At 39.0% G+C, this 26,686-nt stretch overlaps 1 protein-coding gene across 1 annotated transcript; it reads right to left on the minus strand.

The window, feature by feature from the left end:
* Nucleotides 1–25,929, minus strand: TMF1 (TATA element modulatory factor 1). Its single transcript, XM_060766388.2, has 17 exons — nt 25,666–25,929; nt 18,693–19,918; nt 17,213–17,316; nt 16,128–16,254; nt 15,529–15,634; nt 14,243–14,385; nt 12,402–12,568; nt 12,052–12,208; nt 11,670–11,762; nt 10,335–10,491; nt 9,595–9,787; nt 9,050–9,119; nt 8,871–8,963; nt 6,880–6,999; nt 5,652–5,798; nt 3,130–3,255; nt 1–992 (listed from the first exon to the last, which is right to left on the minus strand). The coding sequence occupies exons 1-17, from the start codon at nt 25,808–25,810 to the stop codon at nt 849–851; spliced, it is 3,318 nt and encodes a 1,105-aa protein (XP_060622371.2). The 5' UTR covers nt 25,811–25,929; the 3' UTR covers nt 1–848.
* Between the last annotated feature and the right edge of the window lie 757 nt (nt 25,930–26,686).

A 26,686-nucleotide genomic window follows, 5' to 3' on the forward strand; every position in this document is an offset into this window, starting at 1 on the left:
TTGACAGCATCTTGAACATATTTATTCACTTTTGAAAATAAAGTGCACACATATACACTAAAAGAATCAGCAACAATATTGGGGAATTTCTCCCCCTGACTGCTGCATGGCCTTTTCACCAAAGTTGAAACCCATTGAATTTGAAAGGCAGCTTACTTCTAATGGCAGTGTATTATGCTTTAGAAAAACTGCCAAACTGTTTTTAAAAAACCAAACAGAATACTAGAGTTGTATTTTACTTAATAGGAGGGAGTTTGGTTACTATTAGCATGTAAACCACTCGGCTTTGCTGGGAGGAAAGGCAACTGTCTGGCATTGTGGAAAGCAAACAGTTCATTGTCTGGTTAGGGCACCACAATATAAATACAAATACAGTTTTTTTAAGTGTCGTAAAAGCACCCAAGCCTCCCATTTCAGACTGCAAAAGAAGTGAATACTATCTGTATAGCATGTATCTTTTACAAAATCAATATATTTCTCTTCCAAACATTCATTTCAATAGGAAAAATTCAGCATAACAACCAGGTAATTGTCACAGAATTATCACAGGGATTAAATATTCGCTGTCAAAATTTCTCACCTCTGAAAGATCTGTCACACACTACTATATAGACTTAAGACAGTCTGCTTGCCATTTAAATTAGCTTTAAGGTATAGATATAAAATCTTTAATATTAACAAATAATTTAATTGCACAGAGCCGGCCATCATGAAACCAAAAGGATTCCGGCCAACATGTGAACTCTACAGTATAATCACTCTATAGTACACATTTTACAAGATATTTGAATTTATACACTTCTACAGTTTAATACAACAGGTTTTTTTTCCAAGTGGCAACTTCTGAATTAACTGTGCCTTTGTTTCAAAAGTTCATCGATCTGAGTCTTGTACATATTTTTTACATCTTCAAGGTCCAACCTCAGCTCTTCTGCCTCTTCTGCTTTCTCGCCATACATCTGGAGAATAGTATTGTATCTCTGATCCAAATCCTGGACCGGAAAGGGGTGCAGGTGGGGGGGGGGAGGAGAGAGGAGATAACGCAATACATATTAAGTTGGCTTCCTCATTTATGAAAATATCTTTTTCTCACTCAAGAAATATGCTAACAGCAAACCTATCTAGCTGAGAGTGCTTAGGGAAATTGCAAGGTTTCCCTCCCTCAAAAACCCCAAAGAGGCAAAAGCAGGCATGGGCAAACTTCAGCTCTCCAGGTGTTTTGGACTTCAACTCCCACAATTCCCAAGAGTCTACTGACTGATAGGAATTGTGGAAGTTGAAGTCCAAAACACCTGGAGGGGCGAAGTTTGCCCATGCCTGGGCTACAGCATGCTGAGTGGGAAGAGAAGGTTAGCTGATATTTGTGAAGGAAAACATGGAAAACAAATAGGTTTAAATTAAATCATCTGGAAGAAGGGATGGATGATAATCTGGAACACTGGATGGAAGTACTTCATACATACAGAAAAGAAATATGAAACTTGCTATAAAATTATTGCTGCTTCTATTATACAGATTGAGCATCCTTTATCTGGAAATCCAAAATCCTCCAAGTTCTGAAACTATCCACATGGGTGGATGAAAGAGTTAACACCTTTGCCTTTCTGAGAGTTCAGTGTAGACAAACTTTGTTTCATACGTAAAAAATATTGAAAACATTGTATGAAGTTACCTTCGTACTATGTGTTATAAGATGTATATGAAACATAAATGAATTTCTGGTCCCAAATATTTTGGATAAGGAATACTCAATCTGTATTACAAAATCAGAACCCTTAGTAGCAAATCTACTGATTTAAATTTAAATGTAGCTCTATATAAGACTACTTGTAGCTTTTAAAAGCCTAATGTGCTTCTTAGAAAATAAACTCATTTTTTTTAGTTTGAGTTTTAAAAGGACTAATACCTGCTTTCTAAACCCAATTATCAGAACTGGGCCAAAGATATGTACTCATTTCCCTACCATTTATACTCCTCAGCTGTATCCTGTGGGTACTCCTTCCCAATAAAGCTATGAAACATACCAAACACACAACCAAGATGAAAGCCATCATGACTTAAGGCTTGATCTCCCTCAGCATCGCCTTCTGTTTGCCTTTCCAGCTAGGAATGGAGCCATCCATCCCAGAAAGACAGTTCAAAGGAGCACTGTGGTCAATGGTCTGAATGTTGGGGAGAGTTCCAGCAGTACCAACAAGGACACACTCCTCCGCCCAGTTCCCAAAGACCAACCACAAAGGTGCCTAAAGCTGTTTCCATCTCATCATTATGCCTGAAGTCAGACTCAAGTGGATCTAGAGTAAAACTGTCTCATTCAGGAGCCATGGAACTGGGAGCTTTTAAAAAGTAAGCCATGGATTATCTAGCTCAGGCAGGGGCAAACTCTGGCCATGCCTGAGCTACTAACACCCAAAAATCCCAGTCAGTTCATCGGCTGTTAGGAATTGTGGGAGTTAAAAGTGCAAAATACCTGGAGGGCCAAAGTTTGCCCATGCCTGAGCTATCTGCTTAAATTGTTTTTCTGTTGTCCTGGATTATTTTGCTTCTAGTTCTATCATATCTATTATATTACTTTTATTACATATTTTGCATTTGAATGTTGGACATATTTAACTGGTTCTTATATATTATGAATTGTTTTGAAAAGTTTGGAGATTGAAATGCAAGATCTAAATATCTACATTAGGCATGGAGAAACTTTGGCCCTCCAGGTGTTTTGCATTTCATCTCCCACAATTCCTAACAGCCGGTAAATAAATAACCATAATGCTTCTTTTCAATTATGCAGTAATGCTCCTGCTGTAACTATAGGAGTGTAGTGCTTTCCATGTTTACTCAGAAATATGTTCCAATACACTCAATGGCACTTATTCCATAGACAGTCCACTTGTGATTGAAAACGTTTCTTTGGACTATTTCCAAAGGGATACTCTGATACCTGCTGGGGATTTTGTTACAGGATCTCCATGGATGCAATCGATGGATGCACAAATCCCATTATCTACAATGACACAGTAAAATGGTAGGCCTTACATAAAATAATAAAATCAAGGTTATATATATATATATATGGATATAGAGGACAAGCTGCAGATTTTATTTTAGATTTTATCTAATTTTAGAACCTACCCTTAATTGTGCACGCAGCTTGGGAATCTCCTTTACTTTTTCTTCTAAGTCATCATTTTGATTTGTTAATTTGACCAACTCCTCTGCCATTATTGACCGAGTTCGCTCAAGGTTTCCAATCTCCAGCTGCAATAAGAAATATCTGATAGTTAGAGCTTGAAGTACATTTTGTTTTTCATTGAAAATATGAGTTTTGAATTTGCAGGCTTCGGTTCTTTCTTAGTGGTATTGATACACAAGATATATTCTGTTACTAAAGAGAGTTCTAAAAATTACCATAAATGCTTTTCAAAGGATTACCTAGAGTAATGTATTCTACAGACAAGCTCTGAAAGTCCTGTATGGCTTATGTTGTTGTTGTTCTTAAAGAATATATTGTTTGGAAATGCAAATAGGGAAGCAAGAATAGAAAAAATAATATATAAAAATCTTCTACTAGTTTCTGGTGGAATACCTGAAGCCTTCATTGAGGCCCTGAAGGGAAAAGGAATTTACTTTTTCAACTGCTACCTTTAAATTCTACCTTCTCTCATCCAAAGTCCAATTTTAATGCACCAGACATTTTTCTAATGTCTCATGCCTCAAGAACAAAAGAAGCCCTAAATTTCCAATGAAAGCAGTCCTAAATTTTTGCCTTTTTGAGCAGAAACAGTGAAGACTGCTTGCCATAAACGTACAAACTGAGACAATATTATGGAGTACAAGCCACATCACGTTCCTAACTTTCTTGTGTATCAGTATTAGGAAAAAACATATGATTTAGTTTAAGGTTTCATAAAAAATGTCCTTTCGGTCCATATTAAAATATGCTTTTGAAAGATATTTTCATCTTGAGGAAGATGAAGGAAAAGTCAATTACAGGAAGTCCCCGAGTTACAAACATCATCGGACTTACCAATTATTCATAGTTAAGACTGGGGCTGAGACAGAAAGTGAGAGAAATCTACTCCTCATAAGGAAAATTAATGGAGGAAAGGTGTCTCAACTGAAGTTTATCACCAATCCTTGTTTCCACACCAAGCCAAATTTGAAATGCCAATTATCACAAGGGCAGAAAGTGAGATGAAATTTTTTGACCAGATACACAGTGAAACCAACACCTCAGGGGTCCTAACCCTTCCCTATGCTACCCCAAAATAAAATAAATGTACCTGTTCCAGCTTACATACAAATTCAGCTTAAGAACAAACCTACAGATCCTATCCTGGGGACTGCCTGTATGTAGGTTACAATGATATTTAAACAGCTGCTAACATGATCAGGTCATGGATCCTTATGCTCACGTTTGTCAGATTTAATACTTTGGAAGTTGTTGGAAACACAATTCAGCTTTGTGCCTTTTCTTGTGATGTTTTCATCAGAAGCAGGGCTAAAATGTAGAGGTGTATTTGATTTGGTTGCTGTCATGCTTTCAGGGTATTAACCTATTCGAAGTTGATAAGCACTGTCACTAAATTTATAAATGCAGATTGTTGGGCTTAGCAGTAAAAATCCAACAATTTATTTAATGCTAGCAAAAATGAATGCTAAGGAATGCTAGTATAAACCAGCATAGGCTGAGATTGGATACTGGAACACACTGCTTCAGAGATTGGATGGCTGTCTTTTGTACATTCTTCAGTTGTGCATTTCTACACAGCAAGCAACTGGGTGACACAGTCTTTGCAGTTCCTTCCAAGTATATTACACTGAGTAGAAGGCAAGCCTTATACAGAGGCAATAGGAGTGGCGCATTGTGTTCAACTCTGGAAGATCCTCTGCCCTCAGGCATGGCTGATGAATCGCTAAATTTATTACCAGTAGCTATTTGTCCCATGATGCATATTTTGGATCCGTGCCTCACACATGACAGTGAACTTGCACTGATTAAATGCACCAATTTTTGAGGCTGAGTTTATAAGGTTCTACAGTCAGTATGGTTGTATAAAAGGCTATTCATTCACTTGGATGATGTTTCAGAAAAAAGACAGTTCCTAAATCCATGTTTTCTAAACTTCAATCCGACTTGGATGTAATAGGCATTATTATTTATTTATCTTTAAAAAAAATAACACTGGAACATTTAGGCTAACAGTAGATTAATACAGCCAAAGTAAAACAGACTCTCTTACTACTTTCAAGTATGTCACCAGATGTTTCAAAATGATGGACCCAATTTCAAAGCAGTATATTTTACAATTATACAAAAGGTATCAAATGGTTTAAGTTTTACTGTATTAATTTTGGGCCAGGAACAAATCTAAAACAATAACCCTGCAAACTGAGAATATTTCATTAGGCCTTATGTTACTAAGTCGTCATTTTTGAATGGCTGATGTTAGGGGTTGTTTATATGCTGAGAGAGGCATCTAGTAGTAATCATTTGAATAACATTCTTTCAAGTGGTAAGAATTTCATTCATGGGAGGTTCATAGTTGGAGAGATATAGACATTTCAGATTGGCTCCATCTTTTTGAAACCCTTTGTATTATGGGTCTTCATTGCATATTCCTACATATAAATTCATGTAATACTGTGATTACCTGTAGGTGAGAAACCTCTCCATCCCGTAATTTTAATTGTGATTGCAGATTTTCAATAATACTTGACCCTGCTCCCATCCTAACAGCATCATATAGGTTGTTCCCACTTGTAGACAATGATCCAAAGGAATGTTCATGAGGGTCATCCTGCAAGTAAAATGTGACACAGCCACGAAAATGAACATTTAAAAGACTCTCATGAGATGTTGCTTCAAAGTGATGATTTTATGTTCAATACTAACACTTCCAAGTCATTTGTCATGTTGATAAAGAATTTCCTGGGCTTAAAATGGCATACATCAATTTAAACAAGTGTTTTCCCCACCTACCCCACTGAAATGCTGGGGAAAGTGGAAGGTAAAAGGAAGAGGGGCCGACCAAGGGCAAGATGGATGGATGGCATCCTTGAAGTGACTGGACTGACCTTGAGGGAGCTGGGGGTGGTGACGGCCGACAGGGAGCTCTGGCGTGGGCTGGTCCATGAGGTCACGAAGAGTCGGAGACGACTGAACGAATGAACAACAACAACAACACCCCACTGAAAAATAATAATCTAAATGACAACATTTAAAGATTAAGTTGGACTTCCCACCTCCAACCTCAATGACAATGAAAACATTATTGTAATCCCAATAATCATTTCAAAGTTTCTTTATTCTATCTTACTAACTCAATTTTCTTCAGTCATCAAAACCTGCAAGCATTTCTTAAGTTTTATGTTTTTTAAAATAAATGTGATATGTAGTTCCTATTTTTCTAAAAAATTATCAGTTGACCTCCTTTATTAAACAAGATAGTGTGTGTCCATTTCTGCTAATTATAAAACTTTTGTTTTCCAATTTTCTTTTAGGGATTGATGGTTAGTTTTCCATTCTTGTGTATAGAGTACAGGGGTCTTGCTGCAACAATCATATAATGTACTACCTTGGAATTCATGGGTTTTGCTTGATCATTTGCAAGTTTCAGTAGAAATGAAGTTGGATCTAGTTGCAATCTGATTTTAAATATCTGGTGTAACAAAGTTTGTATCAGCCTCCAATATTCTTTGGCTTTATTACATATCCATCACATATGGTTAAAAAGTACTTTTCAGAAGTATTACATGTTTGCATTTCAGTCTCACTTGAGCAAGGAGACTGAAATGCATTCAAAAAAAAAATCCTAAGAGCAACACTTCAGACACCATGATTTCCTGATCAACATAGAAGGAGCAAACAGAAGTCATTACCTGAGATATGAAGGATGCCTGGAGACCAGCCATATCAGCCCCACTTACAGAGCTTGAACGTGAAAGCGATGGAGTACTTGAGACAGTTTCTATTGCTGATGAAATGTATAATTTACGTTCCTTAGAGAAAACATACAATATGCTGAGTAGAATAACCAAGAAAGAGTGGGCATTTCAGAGGAAGAATCATTTGATCAGAGGTTATGGCTACTATAACTGGCTTTACTCACTTAAGTCTTCCAGGCGAAGCTGTTTACAGAACTTGTTGCTTATTGGATGCAAAGTAACTTCATTTAATATTCACACAGAAGAATTATCTGTTTTCTCTTTACAATCTGACATATTGATGAAAAATGCAGGTTTTCTGTGTGTGTCGGTCTAGGAATTTATAATTAATATCAAATCAAACTAAAGCTTTTCAAACATTGTCATTATTCTCAACCTGTGGGTCCCCAGGTGTTTTGGCCTTCAACTCCCAGAAATCCTAACAGCTGGTAAACTGGCTGGGATTTCTATGAGTTGTAGGCCAAAAACACCTGGGGATCCACAGGTTATGAACCACTATCTTAGTCAGTAACTCTCTGTGAAGAAAAATGAAGAATGCTGACATGGGATGCAGAGAAATATAAAAAGCAGGAGGATCTGGTGGTAGCAGTCACAGCAGTGATGCCCAAAGGGAAATTGAAAGAAAAGGAAAGCAGATCAGGCAGACAGGACATTTGTAAAGATTGGGGTCATAGAGGGAAACATATATGCCACAAAATATGTGTGTGTGTGTGTGTGTGTGTGGCTGGGGTGTACACTCACACAGACAAGCTCCTGCCTCCACAAACACCTGTAGTTCCCATTACTCAGGAGACACCAAAGGCCCTCCCTCCAATGACATTGCAGGTTATAGTGAGCGCCATGAACATGAACAAGAGCCTGTCAATGTCCTTCACAAATACTATACTGCCCACCAGCCAAGTGAAGGCTTTAATATGGGGACAATTTCATCCTAGATTCTTTGTGTTTCCTCCATCACAAACATCCCAGTGTTTCTGACTCTTTCCATGGTGTGGAATTTGCATGACCCCACCCGCTGCCTCTCCCATAACCTTTTCCTATTCTTTTCTATGGCACACGGCAGGCAGAGAAATGGATCAGCAACTGAGAGGTTGGGGAGAATTCACCATGATTTAGAGGAGTTGTAGGTACTGGGATGTATAGTTCACTTGTAATCTAAGAGCTCTCTGAACACCACCAACGAATGACCTGAAACTACCTTGGCACACAGAACCCCCATGACCAACAAAAAATACTAGAGGTCTCTGGAGAGATTGATAGGAGTTGTAGTTCACCTACATCCAGAGTGCACTATGAACCCAAACAATGGTGGATCTGGACCAAACTTGGCACGATGTGCTGAAATTTGATTATTGGAGGGTTTTTTTTGGGGGGGGGGGGAACTGACCTTCCTTTCTGGAGTTGTAGTTCACCCACAACCAGATAAACTGTGACCTCCACCAATGATGGACCTGGACCAAACTTGGCACAAAGAACCACCATGACTAACTCAACCTACTGGAGGGGTTTGAGGGGACTGACTCACCATAGTGGGAGTTGCAATTTACCCTACAGCCAGAGAGCACACTGAACCCCACTAATGACACATCTAGAGCAAACTTGACCAACAATCTTCAACTACTGATGGGATTTTCAGGGGCATGATTTAAGTTGTAGTTCACCCACAATACTGACTTTTCCAAATAACCCAGGCAACACCAGGTACTCAAGCTTATACACACACACACACACACACACACACATGCAAAACTGCTACACACCAATCCCAAATCAGTTCAACTAACTTTAATTTGAGTGGGGAGAATGGTACTATCAAAGACACAAACATTGACAAGCTAATATTCTATGAACACCTGCTTTTTTCTTAAGCCTTTAAGATTTTTGTCACATTAAAATGATAGGAGCTCATTAACACAATCAAGTACCTTCTCTCTTGCTGATTCTTGTACAAAAACGGCTTTCTTTTTTTCTTGTTCAACCTTCATTTTTTCCATTTCTAGCTGAGTAGCTAACAGCATCTGAAGAAAGGGAAAGATACTACTTTATTTATTGAGATCTCTACTTGATGAAGCAACATTGCATTGAAGAGTTGTATGTGTTAAACCTTTTCTTTCTTTGCTTCTTCAACAGTTTTCACGTATTCTTCCTTGAGGTTTTCTAGCTCAACTTCATACCTGTATGTAAAAGAGAAGGTACTGTCAGTTGAAAGAAAAAACCTGAAATGTGCTGAACTAGCACATTAAGTTCTACTCTTTGGCAATGACAGGAGGAGAAATAACTATTTACACTGTTTTATTTCTTCAGCCAATTAGTTCCTTTTCTTTCGGTGTTATGGTTCACCTTTTCCCCATGCATCTCAACAATTCCCTTCTCTTCCTTTCCTTAGATCTTTGTTTTTCTCTTTGTTGCTCCTTTCTTCATTATCCTTCTCAAAACTCAAAAATCTCTACTTGATTCCTACCCAAATTAAATGCAATTTATTTTACTTAATTGTCCACAACCTCTCTCCAAAACACTCCACAAAGCCTTTTCCATTCCCATGCAAATCATCCCAGGATTTGGAATGTCCCTGGCCTGTCCAATATCAAGCTTTCTTTCTCAATCACCTATTTTAAGTTGCTATTATTATAAACTTTAGAAGCAATTCACCTGTTGTTTTCATTTTCTAGTTTCTTAAGCCTGGTTTTCTCTCCTTCTAATTGAGCTTGGAGGCGGTTATTCTCTTGCCTCAGGATACTATTTTGAGACTCAGTGGAAGAAAGCTGGATTTTATTGGAAAGAAGTTCTTCTGTAGCTGCGCGTTCTCTTTCAGTCTGTGCTGCCAGGGCAGTTTGAGATTCCCCTAGTAGCAAAAAAGTAAATATAGTGAATACTGGGGAAGGCATCTTTAGCAGCATGACAAATATCAGGACAGCTTAATTCGCACATGCAGACAATTTGTGAGAGAAAGAGGAACCCTGGACAATCCACAGATATATATCTCACTTGCCTAGTTTCCAACAGACCCCTCAACCTCTGAGGATGCCCATCATAGATGTGAGCGAAACGTCAGGGGAAAGTGATTCTGGAACATGGCCATACAGCCCGGAAAACCCATAGCAACACAACCAATAAATTTAAATAAGTCAGATACAAAAACTTTTAAAAAACCAACAAACAACTTACAATATAAAGGGCCCAAGTGGTCACTTTTGTATAGCAGAAAGGGTTATATTCAGAAAAGCAAAATAAAGAACACCAGTCAATTAAATCAGATACAGCATTAAAGCTGGTTCCAGAGAGAGCTCTGTATCTATTCTAGTGAATATTCATATTGAATCAGTGACTTAAGCTACACTTTGCATCAAGGTTTTTGACACCTACCAAGGAAGGACAACTGGATGCCTTACCAAGCCTATCAGAGAGATTCTTCTCCAACTTCTCCCAGGCCAAAGTTTGTGCTCCCAAGGTTGCTTGCAAGTTTTCTATCTGTCGGAGCAGAGGCCGTGTAGCAGATGTAACACTTTGACTTAGCTCTTGGTTACGAGATTCCGCTTCTTGAAGTCTCTGTAATAATTATATGTGTAACAGTCACAATCTAAAATACCATTAACAAGATGATTTAAGGCGATTTTGGTAAATGTAATACAGTACCACATTACTGTTATGACCATTAGTGAAATGAAGATCAAATCAAATCTGAACTTTCTCTAGAAAGTTCCCTAGCCAAGATGACTGAACTGAAATTTATTTATTTATTTACCCTATTTACACCATGCCTTTCTCTACCCCAAAGGGGACTCAAGGCAGCTTACATATAGGCAATTATTCAATGCCTTAACACACATACAATTCCAATAATATTAAAATAAAAAATTAATACATATTAAGCATTTAAAAAACATTAGATTTAATATTAAAATCACGCCATCCATAATCGTAGTCCAAAGTCATTCCATAGTCATTGCACATATTCTAAATCTGTTATTGCACTGCATTATTCTCCAAAAGCCTCATCTCAAGCCAAGTTTTTATTTTTCTTCTGAAGGCTAGGCGGGAAGGGGCTGGTCTGATGTCGCAGGAGACATCAGATTGTCATACTTTGGTTATATTTTGAGATGGCATAACTCTGTAGAAAAGACAATACTTGGTATGGTAGTGAGAAGGCAGGAGAAAAGAGGAAGACTGCATTCCAGATGGATGACCTCAATCAAGGAAGTCATGTCCCTGAATCTGCAAGACCTGAGGCAGGACTGTTGATAACCGGGTGACTATGATGTGTCTCACTCACAGGGTCACCGTAAGTCAAAGCCGACTGATGACTGTTATCAAGAAATGCAGTTATAATTATTTAGTATTAGCAAACATCTACAGCAGAAGTTGCATCCAAGTATGGAATTCAGAGCCATTAGTAAATCATTTCTGCTCCACTTCATTACTTAATTATGAAATTGTGTTGGAATAAACTAAAGCAGCTATTTTTAAAAAATAGATTAATCTGTTGCCTCTGAATTAGTCAGTTCACTCAATATATGCTGCCTTAATAAATTATTTCATAACCAAAAGAACAAGGAATATACAGAGGCTTCTGTAACATGTTCTCTTTTTTAAAAGTTTTCCTGCATATTTTGACGCAATAGAAAAAAAGATTGAAGGCAAATCCTGCACAAATCTAGAAACATTTGTTCTAGCATTTTCCAAGATGGGAAGATAACCTGACATTTTAAAAATAGCTGTTGCAATACCTGCTGAAGTTCGCTAATTTCTTGGCGCAAGTAATCCTCCTTTCTAGCTGTTTGTTGCTCCGCACGTTGCAAGGCCAGTCTCAAGTCAGCCACCTACAAAGCCGGAATAAAGAAACAATATATTGCAACTCTTTTTCTTGTAGCAGGTATCAGAGACGTTCAAGGATTCCAGTTTTCTTAAAGGATTAATTGGATACATGCAGTAGCGGTAAATATAGGGTTCATTTCTGCTGTAAGGTCTAAAGCATTTCAAATGCTTTCCATGTAATTTAAAAACAAACAGGACTTGGCTTCTTATGTTCCTGCCTGTGATTAATTATACCAAAATTTGTGGGATCTACTTGTTCAAAGTCAAGCATTAGTCACTCTACCTCTGACTGACCTGAATTGCTAACGCTTCTTGCTGCTGCCGAGCTTCCTCTTGTGCTTTTTCTAAAGCTAAGCCCAGCTCTTCCTTCATTTTGATTTCATGACTTAGGGCTGCTTCTTGGGCCACACAGTCCTTTGCAGCATTGGCTTTATGAAGATCTGCAAGTTCTCTTTTTATTTTTTATTTTTATTTTGGGGGGGGGGGGGGGGGGAGAGAACAACATAATTCAGTTAAGGAACAGCATTTCTATATTTTGAAATACAACCCAAACAAAACATCATACATGGGAGATTTTACATAACAGTTTTTCCTACATCCATAATTTTTTTCTTTGCTTGTTATTTTAATCAATGGCGTCTTACTTGTATGCACCATCGAGAGCTGCCTGAACACTTCGGTTTCTCTCTTCAAGATCTTCGAGATCAGCATGGAGTCTGACAAGATCTTTCTCTTGGCGTTCAACCAGGCTATTTAGCTGCTTTATGTTCTCTCTATGCTGCTTCTCAAGTTCCTCCTTGCCATCCAATACCTGTTTGGATTGGAATCCATTATACTTTGTTTGCTAGCAGTTAAAAATAGTCAGCAGTTTAAGTAATTATTACTAATTTATGTAATAAAGAAAAAGAACAACATATATACAGGGAACCATGATGAAATGGCAAGTTATTTATTATTATTATTTATTTCGGACATTTGCACCCCATCCTTCTCAACCCCTGAAGGGGACTCAGAGCAGCTCACAATTGGCAACCATTAGATGCCGGCACACAAAAAACAGTAAGAACAGTTGACCTTAAATAAAACAACAAAAATTAAAATACATTAAGGTATCGACCATTAAAATATTGCAACATTACCAGCCTAAGTCCTCAAATCCAAATTGTAATCCAGAGTTCCAGTCTAGGTCTATTCATTGGTGTAAGTCATTGCAATTGCTGCTCAGTTAGCTGCAAGTTGATGCTTCCTGCACAGTGTTTGTATGAGATGGCAAGTGGAGTTGTTGTGTTCGCTTTTACTGTATGCTTTCAAGTCATTTCTGACTTATGTCAGACTTACAATAAACCTATCACTGGTTTTGCCTGACAAGGTTTGTTTAGATACGGTTTGCCTTTGCCTTCCTCTAAGAGAATGTGACCTGCCCAAGATCATGTGTTAAGTTTCCATGGCCGGGCAGGAATTCAAATCTTGCTCTCCAGAGCCTTAGCCTGGATCTATGCTGCCTTATACCCCAGGATCTGATCCCAGATTGTGTGTCTTGAAATTGATTATACGAGTCTCCACTGCCAGGTAATCTGGGATAAGCACATATCTGGGATTAGATCCTGGGATATAGTGTAGTGTAGAAGGGATCTTAGTGTAATGTGCACCAACACTATGCCACACTGACCCAGGCAAGTGAAGGGAGATAACTTATTTCCCTTGCCAAACACTTCCTGAGTTTGCAGTTGAAATTGTTGTACAACTTTCTCACTATACTGCCATTTGCGACTCTCAATGGATTCATTAAAAAAACCGATTACTGCAGAATGCTGTGGTATATGCCTGTGTGTGTGTGTGTGTGTGTGTGCGTATAATTTGAAAATTAATGTTTCCAAGAGAACTAAAGAAAAGTATATAAATATAGATATTAGTCTGATGCGTTTGTATGGAATCGCTATTTGATTTGGTTTGTTTGTTTTGGAGCCCCCCCCCCCCCTTCTTTATTTTGTTTTCAGATGCCTTTCCAAATGAGCTCTTTCATTCTGCGTCCAAAAGAACGAAAATTTTCAGACCATGGCCAACATGGTGGGCTTCCCAGGCTCCCTTTCCACTCAGTTTTAGGGCTAGAAGGGTGAAAATCACCACACATAGAAGGCACATCTACCAGTCTTAGCCCACTAGGGCTTATAACATTTGGGCCATCCCCCGATTTTTAGGATTTTTTTTCTTTCCATAAATAAAATCTCTTTTAAAACATTGCCGCTCCCCCACACTGGCCCCACTCTCTAACTTCTATTCCTCATGAATGTTTTTCATAATGTGTGCCCTACTCCACTCTTCAGAAAGTAATATGAAGGTTGACAGTTATTGTAGTTTCACGTTTATTTCTTTTTGGAATATGCCTTTGGAGACACTTTACAAGCACTTGAACTTTTAAAAATGAATTGCCCTCGCTGCAACTCAAAGACATAGTCAAAGCTACCCTTCTATAAATTTGGCCAACCTGCTTAAGATGCTGCAACTCCTCTTCAAATTCCTGAATTTTTTTACTCTGCTTTGTATTAATATTTTCTTTTTCCTTCTCTTTTGCTCTTAGCTTCTTGATGATATTAGAACTTTGTAACTGTTGTTTGGAAAGCTTTTCTCCTGAAAAAGACAGAAGGGCTGGTTACTTGACATCTGTGGATATTTTATATACAACAATGACTCTTTACAGTCCACTTCAAAATCCAGTTCACTCAGTTGACTTTGGACTAATTTCTCACTAGCAATGAACATAAACATTATAATGTTTTAAATCCGTTTACTTTAGCTTCATTACATTCTGTTGATATACAATTTGGCAGGACAATCAGGCCTCCTACAGCACTGTAAATAACAGATATCATAAAAGATTAACCCTGTTCAAACATATTCAAAGGGTGTTGCAATAATACATGAAGAGGAAAGTGTAATGCCACCTTCTCTGCAACTGCCTTAACTCTTCCATTTGTGTAGGCTGATCTTATGAAAGGGAAAATTTTCTACAGGAATTCTGCAGATATTAAGCCATCAAAGGCGATCTCCATGTCAGGTTAAGATACATCTTCAAAATTCATACTTCTAGGGGAAATAAGGCTGCTAACGAAGTCACATACAACCTTGACACAGCCATGAACACCACTAAACACAAACATACACATAAAAATGTAAGATAAAATATAGCTTCAGGCTTAAAACTACAAGATGGATTCTCAAAATATAGGACTACCAATTTGAGGTGATTCTACTTGACCTTTTATAGCAGTGGTTCTCAACCTGTAGGTCCCCAGGTGTTTTGGCCTACAACTCCCAGAAATCCCAGCCAGTTTACCAGCTGTTAGGATTTCTAGGAGTTGAAGGTCAAAACATCTGGGGGACCCACAGGTTGAGAACCACTGTTTTATAGGGTTGCAGCAATAGTACGTTAGGAAAATGGAGTTGCAAATAAGTCTGGACAAAGCAGGGTTTTCAGCAGTAACTGTCCAGTCACAAAGCAAGCTATCTACCCATTGACAAACATAACTGCATACCAAGACCTTGCTTTTTGACATACTAACTACACTACCTTGACTCCATCACAGACCATAACATCAAAGAGTAGGATGCAGCATATTTTCAATTTTAAAGCCCTAAATATTTTCTAGAAAATGCAGTAGTTCAGGAGTAACCAGCCTCATGCATTGAAGTACTATAATCACGTTACCATAAACATGGCTTTTAAATAAACAGTTGACAACACATACTAAAACAATTTTCCCACATACCCACCTTCCTCCAACAATCCTTTGATTTGTTCATCTTTCTCCTTTAGTAATTCAGCAGTTTCATTAGTGTTCAATCTAGTTGCTAGATCTTCTTTGAGATTCTTTACTTCCTAAAAAGGATAAGAAATCATCCATTCTCTAATTTAATTTTATATCTTAATAGTTGTACTCCAAGCTTTCCTCACTCAACAAGCTGCTTTGGGTCCCGTTTAGGGAGAAAAGCGGAATATAAATAAAGATTTATTATTATTATTATTATTATTATTATTATTATCATAAAAAGGTCATCACTACTCTAATAAAATACTTATATCAGAATTTGGGAAGAGAATGAACATGCTGATTGACACATTCATGATGTGTATTACTCCTGGAAAAATGGAGCCAAAGCAAACTTATTTATTTTCTAAAAAAAATAAATTAACAGTGACAAAAAAAATCTCCTGATCCATCTTCTACTCATACTATATGCTAGATTATTTGTTCTGAATGTTTTGAAAACTCAACCATGATGTGGTCTCACAGTCTGACTCTAACAAACTTCCAAATAAAAAGAAAAGAAAAGAAAATACATTTCATACATGCAAGAATTAATTGTCTTACCTTTTTAGCAGCGTCTCTCTCTTTGCATGCTAACTGAACCTTTTTCTCTGCATCTGCGATTCGCTGAGCAAACTCCTCTTTAAGTGACGAAATACTACTGTTCTCTTCCTTCATTTTGAAGACTTCACTAAGCATAAAATATGGACATCATTATTAACATACTTCACATATGCGATATTTAAGTTCACAAAAGTCCTCCTTGATTCACACAAACAGGCCCGCTTCCCAAGAGACAAGACACAGTAGCAAGGAGTAGCTTACATTCTTCAGGGGAAATTTGGGTTTGACATGTTTGCATAAAAATGCATGCATACAATCTCTACATTCTTCATTCTAGTTGAATATTTGATAAGATCCATCCATGAGACAATATTTGTTTCAAAGTTTACAAAGTCAGATTTTCTTTCACCATGCTCTTTTTTAAACAACCACTGACACCAGTTCTTATCAAATCTCTAAAAGCACATTCCTTGTTGACAAACCCAGGTGTTGACATTATCAAAATGCAACTAAATTAATGGGAGAATAATAATAATAATAATAATAATAATAATAATAATAATACTTTATTTGTATACTGCCCTAAAGTCCAAAGGGAATCAGGGTAGTTTCCAACATAAAAGGCAAGTATTCAATTGCCAAGAAGAAAATCATACAGACAAATTAAAATAAAAGCATCATAAAATCCTACTAAAACACAACAATAAAATTTAAACCAATTGCAATTATAACTCCACCAGACATCAGTATCTCAAGAGCTCCCTCAAAACTTGGAACAGCTTTGTTTAACCTCAAGTTCCTCATTTCCATTTGTAACAATTAGTAAAAGAAACAAGTCTATTCAATTTCATCCAACACAGAGACATGTCACTATTAAGACTGATTCCATTTTGTTCTATACCTTTTATTGATATTCAACAACTATTTTTATTTAAAAAAATAATCTGTTACAATCCATTAAAACCATAAAATAAAAAGTGATATTACGTAAAGAGGAAAAATGCATTTATTAAACAAAGGGAGTTCAATAATGTTTTCATTTGGTCTGTACAAATCCTAAACAAACATTAGTTAGTGAAACTTACTCTTTAAGGTTATCATAAGCTTCTTCTAAAGATGCCTTCTCTTTACTAATATTTAATAGTCTAGTTTCCCTCATCTCCAGTTTTTCCGTCAATGAATCAATAATCTGAAAAACATTTTAAACAGGAGGTGAGAAAGCAAGTCCAATGTTTATAAAGCAGGCATGGGAAAACTTTGGCTCTCCAGATGTTTTGGACTCCAACTCTCCCAATTTCTAACAGCCAGTAGGCTGTCAGGAGTGTGGGAGTTGAAGTCCAAAACACCTGGAGGACCAAAGTTTGCCCATGCCTGCTATAAAGTCTCTTTTGGCAGTGCTGCACAACCACATTTTTAAAGATACTCTATTTTATAAAGCAGGTAAATACATTTCACATTATATAGCTATCACTGTTTTGGAATTTTCCCAAATATTATTCAGTCAGTGACACCTAGTTAGGGTTGCTTTAGGATTAACATATGTCAAAAATGCTTTGAAGCCACGCAAGAACAAGTAGGGATGTGCAAATTTAATATGCTCTCAGTCTGAACACTAAGCAGCTTCTGTAACACGACCAAGACCAAATGTATTTACAACAGAATAATATTTGGGGACCAATAATTTCTCCTGGATTGTAAACAAGTGCATCTCAACAAAGTGGAAGCAACTGTGGCTTTAATGTTAGTGGTAAATTAATCCACTACTTCTCAACTTGTCACATGTGGAGGGCCACCACCTCCCCATCCTCCACGTGCAAAAGACGAGTACCACTTTTGTACCTAAAAGCTATAGCTACTTCTTTCTTTCCTGGAAACTCTCTGTGGACTGGCTTCCAATGGCTTGCTGGCCTACAGACCACCACATTGATAAAAAGGTAAAGGTAGTCCCCTGACATTAAGTCCAGTCATGTCTGACTCTGGGGTGTGGTGCTCATCTCCATTTCTAAGCCGAAGAGCCAGCGTTGTCCGTAGACACCTCCAAGGTCATGTGGCCGGCATGACTGCATGGAGCGCCGTTACCTTCCCACCGGAGCGGTACCTATTGATCTACTCACATTTGCATGTTTTCGAACTGCTAGGTTGGCAGAAGCTAGCGCTGACAGCGGAAGCTCACGCTGCTCCCCGGAATCGAACATGCGACCTTTCAATCAACAAGCTCAGCAGCTCAGTGCTTTAACCCACTGTGCCACCATAGTAATGATTTAATCCACAGGACTCTTGTGTGGGCATATAAAGATTAGAGGTGCAAAAATAATCATACCATAAAGCACCAAAACCAATTTTCTCCTTCCTCATTACATACTATACAGTGTAATCATAGCAGGCAGAGAGGTGAGCAAAAATCAGTACAGTACATTCAATGACATTACAGGAACGGTCCTATAAGCAAATCAATGTTTGCATTTGTCTGCAAAACCATACATCTCTTCTCTGGCACATTTTGTGGCCAATTAATACTTTGAGAGGGCAGCTGTAAAATGCAATGAAGGTCAATTCTGGTATTACCTTGCACAGCTCTTCTTTTTCACATTCTGCATTGCTTAACTTTCCAGGACTGGGCTGAAATACTGCTGGTTCCTCTTTTTGTATCTGCCTTTGATCAGTCTGCAAAGAAACAGCCAAGACATCTGGCTGTTCTGAATTCACAGGTGTTGCACTTCTCCCACTTTCCTCCATTTCTATTTCTTCCGCAGGTAGCACAAGAGGCTCATTTTGGATTTGATCAGGCTTGCTTTTTACAGATTCCGTCTCATCACTTTTCAGTACAGGGGTGCTGATGTTGACAGATGCCGAAATACATCCCCTACCTGACAATTCATCATCTGAGTTTATTTCGCTTACACTTCGACTGTCTAAAGACTGCACACTAAATGAGTCAATCCTTTCAAAAGCATCAGAGGAGCAGCAGCTTTCAGTCAATTTCTGAAAGTCATCTAGACGGTTATAGTCAGTGCATGCAGACGCTGAGAGGAGCTGGAATGAAGTTTGCATGAGATGAAGACTAGCTTTTGAATCAGAAGCCTCTTGCCTTGAACTCACTGAGCTCTCACTTATTACACTTTCATGGTCCAGAACTTCAATGTCGCTAGTTGTGGATGTCCCTGAGGAAAAAGTGCTAACTGGGGGGGAAGGTGTATTACTTTGCCGATCCTCACTTTTGCGTTCTTTTGTGTCCAGGGCCACATTCTTTGCCTCTGAAGACAGGGATTGTGCAGAAAGGTCAGGCGTAAGTTCAGGCCCATTGCCTCCTGAACTGGAATTCACCACAACAGGGGAGTCTGCTTCTTTTGGGTTGTCAGGAGATTCCTTTTGATCATCATCTTTAGGATTGTTTTCATCACACACATCTTCAGTAATAGAAACAGAATTATTTCCTTCTACTGCTTCCTGAGAATCACTGAAGTCTATCAGTTCCACAGTTGAAGTTGCAGGGAAATCCTCTGCTTCTGGCGGGTCAGCATCAAGAGATTCTTGTACTGTGCTTTTTACTTCTTCTTTGGGGCGCTGGGATTTGGTGGGTGGTGTAGATACCACTGGACTTATTTGTATGTTCTGTACATCAGTTGGTGAGAGAAAGGCACTAAAGAATGTATCTGATTCATCCACCACAGTCCTCCTAACTGGCTTGGTGATGGCTGTAGGAGATGATATTGGCAGACTTTGGGGTTCTGCAATTGAGTTGGTTCCCCATGTTGAAGTATCCCAACCTCCAGTTGTAAGAGAATTGGTTCCTATGATGAGATAAAGAAAGAAAAGTCAAAAAACTTAAAAGGAAACAGGTATTACAAGTATTTAGATAAGTATGCACTATCTAATACAGTGATTCTGAACCTGTGAGTCCCCAGATGTTTTGGTCTACAACTTCCAGAAATGGCAGTCAGTTTACCAACTGTTAGGATTTCTGGGAGATGAAGGCCAAAATATCTGGGGATGCACAGGTTGAGAACCATTGATTTAATAGAATCATATCATCATCCAACCATGTCAATGGAGCTTCAACATGAAAAAATGTAACAATATATGGTAAATAAATCATGTTTACTTCTATTTTATAGTTTAAAATATAATTCGTGTTCTGTCGCTCTAAGTAGCCTAATTGTTCATGTGCTGATGAAAAAATAACTTATACTACTATTGTACTATGGTATATTTGTTATTATCAGTTAATACACGTTTGCCATTTATAACGGAGCTCAAGTGAGAATCTAAGGTTTGGTGTACTAATACCATAGCCCTGCATCCAACACCAATAAAATCTCATACAGCGAATATAATCATGGCCACAGCAAAGTTGGTAGCATCTAACCACAACACTTTTCTGTTAGCAATGAGCTTTCCAACATTTTACCACACATTAGATATACATAAGCCACGACCTCTAAAGAAGCAAAACTTAATGTTCTACTTCCCATGACTTTGGTTTCTCAAACAGTAATGGATTCTGCTGGCTAACAGGATCCTTAATATAACTTCCAATTACCATGATTTCAGTGTGATTCTTTGTGTAAGCCTTACTTGCTAAACTAGATTTGGAGGTATGTGTGCACTGTGGAAGGACTGGGAGAGAAGTCTTTTCTAGTTCATGATGATGTCATCTACATAGACACTGCAATAAACTATGTTACTGAGGAATCAAGCTTTCACCTTTCCTTCCAGAAGCAGCTGGAAGGATATTGAATGTTTACAGTCTTATCAGAATTAAATATAATCTACCGGAAGATGTCTTATTTAAATATTTATGAAGCTGGCTTTCAAGAAACTTTAAAACTCACCACATTTTAGATTTTAAATAGAACGCTAGAGGAAATGGTTTGTTTACAAGAACAATTAGATAGCATATATACACAAGGAATTAACATCCGGCAACAGTGTGTAGGCTTTTCAATAGAGTAGCTGAAAAAAAATAATCAAAACACGTGCCCAGCAAGCACTTAAATGTTGGCTCACACAGATCGGAACAAGTTCTAAGAACTACTATGTATCATTAACCCTTATTTTCAGCTTCCTATGTCAATACACTTACAGGTGTCTAGATCTCTTTATGCAGCCATGGCCTGCTTACTCCACTCCAAGAAGGGTTTCTGCAAGCTGGACCTTTACTCCTTTCAGCAAGAACAACCTACTCTGATTTTGGGGTACATCTACAATGCAGAATTAATGCAGCTGGAGTTGTAATCCTGGGAGTTGTAGTTTGGTGGGGCACCAGCACTGTTTGGCAGAGAAAGCGAATGACCTTGCAAAACTACATCTCCTATTATTGCATAGCATTGACCCATGGCAAGTGATGTCAAGCTGAATTACTTCTGCAATTAAGATGTGCCCTTAAATATGACCTAAAATGGAGTACAGTTACATTCCAGAATCCATCATGCCAACATCATGAACACAGAAAAGTTAACATTCTTTGGTGTCCTAATATTTTGGTGTCCTAATTATGGTGTCCCATAATAGATTTAAGACAATCCTAAATTATAAATGAGTAGGATTTTTGGCACATTTGCAAAATGTACACACATCACATCAAAGGAAACTGTAGTAAAAATAGGTATGTACAATATTCATGTTAAATGACTCAGATTTGCTTCCAATGCAGATATTGGGCAAAATCCTCAAAATACAGTAGCCATTTATATTCCCATGAAACCTCACAACTTGCAGAAATAAAGTATGTGGAGCTAGCTGTGAGACCTTTACTGCAGGCTTATGTATCATCTCTCAACATGCTAATAAAATGTAGAGTCCAAACAAGATATAACAACGTACAACTTGCTTCTTTAAACAGTCATTCTTCCACTGTTAGCCAAATGCTGTCTTTAAAATGACCTTTCAAAACAACTCAACTGAAGAAATAGAATTAGCCATCTGGAGACTAACAAAACAAACAAGAGTGATGAGAGAAGGAAGAGAAAAAAGCACAAGGAAACAGTAAAGTAAATGGATTAGTTTAAAAGTGCACAACAGGATCGGGGGGGGGGGGGGACAGGAAAAAGTATGAAGTTGAAGGATATGAATCCAGGATTTCAATAACTATCATTCTGTGATTTTAGGCCCACAATGAGAAATGGTATCACCACAACACAAGTGTACAGGAAATATGCACTATATCTCCTAAGCCCTTTATCAGTAACTCATTCAAGTTTCTAGTATGTATATCCTAAATGAACAAGTAAAGTGGAAGGAATAACTGCATAAATTAGCCACCAAACATTGTAGAATACTACCACCATTATTCTTAACCATTGGCCAAGCTGGCTGTCACTGATGGAAGTTGTAGTTCAAAATCTGGGGAAGGGAGGCACTAGGCTGAGGAAGACAAAATTGAAGCTGACCTTTACTTCAGACCCCCCCCCCCCAAAAAAAATGGTAGTGTACCTTAGTAAGGAAGTCTTTAGGTGAAATTGTCTATATCAGTGGTTCCCAACCTCTGGGCCTCCAGGTGTTTTGGACTTCAACTCCCAGAAATCCCAGCCAATTTATCAGCTGTTAGGAACTGTGGGAGCTTAAGTCCAAAACACCTGGAGGCCCAAAGGTTGCAAACCACTGGTCTAGATCAATGAGCATCAAACTGTGGGTGAATGTAAAGCACGGCAGAAGCAATAGGTATGTGGTTGCTATGGGGAACATAATGATATACTGCTAAAAGAAATATATTGTGTTGATTATTTATGGGCTAATTACACAAGGATAATTACTTTCTGGCAGTTTGACATAGATAAACTTTGTTTCATGCACAGGTTTATTAAAAACTGTGCGTAAAATGATCTGTGTGCCTATGAAACAGAACTGAATTTTGTATTTAGATTTGCGGCACATCTCTTATATATCTCATGTGCAAATATTCCAAAATCCAAAACACTTCTGGCCTCAAGTATTTCAAATAAAAACAATTAAAATTTAAGCTAATTTTTGATTTGCAAATAAACACACACAGATGTATGTATACAGGCAGTCTGCAAGCTATGAACAAGATAGGTTCTGTAAGTTTGTTATTAAGTTAAATATGTTTGTAAGTTGAAACAGGTATATTTTAAGTATAACACCAGCCACACACACACACACCCCGTGGAAACAAGGACTGGTGACAATGCTTCAGTGGAGACATCTTTTCCCCGTGATAACTCTTTCAGGAGTAAATTTCCCTTCCGATGGGTAGATTTTTCTCACTTCCTGTTGTCTCGCCCTTGTTTGTAACTATGAATCATTTGTAAGTCAGATGTTTGCAACATGGAGACTGCCTATGTACTAAAATATGCCAAAATCAGAACACTTCTGATCTCAAGCATTTTGGATAAGGGAGACTCAACCCACATTTTATGCTGATCTTTGTTTTGCTAATTACACACAGTGGAAAAAAAGAACTATTTGCTGCTGCTAACTCTTAGCTATTCATTGAAGCATAATCTTTTTTGAACGTTTATTCCAAAGTGCCACTTTAATTGGGAGAGCGGAGTTGTTTTGGTGGTTTGAGCATTGCATTATTATTATCAGACAAATGTTTCACTATTGTCTGATGCTGATGTCTAATATGTTATTATGTGATTCATGGTTTGTTTACTTGCTTTTTTTGGTCGTACTTTACGGCATTGAATGTTTGCCACTTATGTTGTGAACCACCCTGCGTCCCCATTGGGGAGACAGGGTGGGATAGAAATAAAGTTGTTGTTATTGTTGTTGTTATTATTATTATTATTATTAGGCTAACACTGGAGGAATGACTGTTTAAAGGAGCAAGTTGTATGCTGTTATATCTTGTTTGCACTCTACATTTTATTAGCATGTTTCCGCCCATTATTATTATTATTATTATTATTATTATTATTATTATTATTATGGATTCGAATCACCACTTGGCAAAAACTCACAGGGTAACTTAGAGCAAGTCAAATTCTCTCAGCCTCAAAGGACCTCTTCTGAACAAAACATGCCAAGAAGACCCTATGACTTTAAGGCACATACGGTATTTGAAGGCATCACAGGAGAGTGGCTTGCGTAAGGATGAGGCATGGAGAGAGAAGAGAAAAACGTTGAGTTCATCTACACTGTGAAATTAATGCATTTTGACACCACTTTAACTGCAATGGCTCAGTGCTATGGAATCCTGGGAGTTGCAGTTCCATCTCTGTGAAAGATCATAAACTACAACTCCCAGGATTCCATAGCCTTGAGCCATTGCAGTTAAAGTGGTGCCAAAGTGCATTAGTTGTTTTGGTTGTTATTATTTCAATGTATATTGCATTTTTGTTGTAAGCAGCCCCAAGTCCCTTTTGAGAGAGAGGGCATGATACAAATTATTATTAACAGCAAAACAACAGACAGGAAACAACCAGGCACATCTTAACATGTCTCAGCAAGAGAATTTCCCAGGCTCAGGCAGGCCTTCAAATGCTAATGAAGGTGGTCAGTTGAAACATTCACACCTAGCTCCAGCAGAGAAAAGCTCTTTGCCCCACCCCAGCCATTCCACAGATATATAAACCCATTGTGCTAATTCCAACAGACCTCACTACCTCTGAGGATGCTTGCCATAGATGCAGGCGAAACGTCAGGAGAAATGCCTCTAGAACATGGCTCTATAGCCCGGAAATACCCACAAGAACCTACAAATTATTATTATTATTATTATTATTATTATTATTAATTTGACGGTTCTGAAACCTTAAGCTTAAGCGGTTCAGGGGGGAAAGGAAGCGGCCTGAGGCTGTCAGGAATTGTGGGAGCCAAAGTCCAAAACACCTGGAGGGCCCAAGTTTGCCTTGGCCAGATCTGGACAGTAGACTCCTTTTGATGCAGCCCAAAAGCCCTTTTTAGCTACTGCATCACACTGTTGGCTCATGCTTAGCTTGTGGTCCAAGGCTCCTGGAGCCTGTTTCTGCACATCATTTCCACCCTCTTCATAGAATCACAGAGTTGGAAGACACCTCATGGGCCATCCAGTCCAACCCCCTACCAAGAAGTAGGAAAACTGTATTCAAAGCATCCCCAACAGATGGCCATCCATGCCTCTGTCTAAAAGCTTCCAAAGAAGGAGCCTCCACCACACTCCAGGACAGAGAGTTCCACTGCTGAACGGCTCTCATAGTCAGGAAGTTCTTCCTGATGTTCAGATGGAATCTCCTTTTTTGTAGTTTGAAGCCATTGCTCCGCATCCTATTCTCTAGGGCAGCAGAAAACAAGCTTGCTCCCTCCTCCCTATGACTTCCTCTCACATATTTATACACGGCCCTCATCATGTCTCCCCTCAGCCTTCTCTTCTTCAGGCTAAACATGCCCAGTTCTCTAAGCCGCTCCTCGTAGGGCTTGTTCTCCAGACCCTTGATCATTTTAGTCGCCCCCCTCTGGACACATTCCAGCTTGTCAATATCTCTCTTCAATTGTGGTGCTCAGAATTGGGCACAATATTCCAGGTGTGGCCTAACCATGGCAGAATAGAGGGGGAGCAGGACTTCCTCTTGGGATTCGGGAAGAATGCACCACTCACCGGCCTCTCCAGGCCTGACCCGGGGGCTTCCTTCCTCCTCTTCCTCTCCGGCCTGGATGTCCAGCACCCGGTCGATGGACTTCTGCGCCTGCGACAGGGCCTGCTTGGCGAAGGTCGAGAGGTGAGAGGCGTTGAACCAACTCATTTCTTTTCCCTCAGGTCGCCTTGCTTTGGTCCTCGGCAGCCATGACAGGGAAGGAAAGAAAAAAAACACAACCCGCCGCGAACCAGGACAGAATCACTCTCTTCAGGGAGGAGGATCGCCCCGACCGCGCATGCGCCGCGGCCGCCCTTCGCCCGACTGCGCACGCGCTGCCCCCGCCTCCTTTGCTTCCACGTAGCCAAAACAAGCCGGCGCCGGCGCCCTGGCTCGCGGGGGTCTGTCCACGTGACGGGGAGCTCCCGTTGCCATAACGACCAGGGAGCGTTCAAGCTGCAGAGAGCAAAGGGTGTGTGTATATGGCTGGAGCTGACGTCACTCTGCTGACGTCACCTGGCTGAACATGAGGAAGTGCAGTGTGGTGGAAGCTCCTTCTTTGGAGGCTAGGCTGGATGGCCATCCGTCAGGGGTGCTTTGATTGTGTTTTTCCTATGTGGCAGGGGGCTGCACTAGATGGCCCTTCCAACTCTATTATTCTAAGTGATTTTGATACAAAAACGGTGTCTGCTGTTCTTACTGTATTGGAAGATGATTTTATTTGTCGTGTCAGGACAACCAGTCAATTGTATTCCATTTCCAACAGAACAAAACAGACAGACAAAACACAAAATTTGCAAGTTTGGTAGTTGATTAAATGTCCTTTGACCAGTATCTGGCCACTTGGAGTGCCTCTGGTGTTGCTGCAAGAAGCTCCTCCATTGTGCATGTAGCAGGGCTCAGGGTGCATGGCAGCAGGTGGTCAGTGGTTTGCACTTCTCCACACTCGCATGTTGTGTATTCCACTTTGTGGCTCCATTTCTTGAGGTTGGCTCTGCATCTCGTGGTGCCAGAGCGCAGTCTGTTCAGCGCCTTCCAAGTTGC

The sequence above is a fragment of the Anolis sagrei genome, chromosome 2 (assembly GCF_037176765.1).
Source record: "Anolis sagrei isolate rAnoSag1 chromosome 2, rAnoSag1.mat, whole genome shotgun sequence".
NCBI lineage: Eukaryota > Metazoa > Chordata > Lepidosauria > Squamata > Dactyloidae > Anolis > Anolis sagrei.

Coding starts and splice junctions, on each gene's coding strand:
- TMF1 (XM_060766388.2), bottom strand. CDS start 25,810: ATGAGTTGGTTCAACGCCTCTCACCTCTCGACCTTCGCCAAGCAGGCC. Junction 15,635..16,127: donor AGAGAGACGCTGCTAAAAAG/GTAAGACAATTA, acceptor TATCCTTTTTAG/GAAGTAAAGAATCTCAAAGA. Junction 9,788..10,334: donor GAATCTCTCTGATAGGCTTG/GTAAGGCATCCA, acceptor TTTTGCTACTAG/GGGAATCTCAAACTGCCCTG.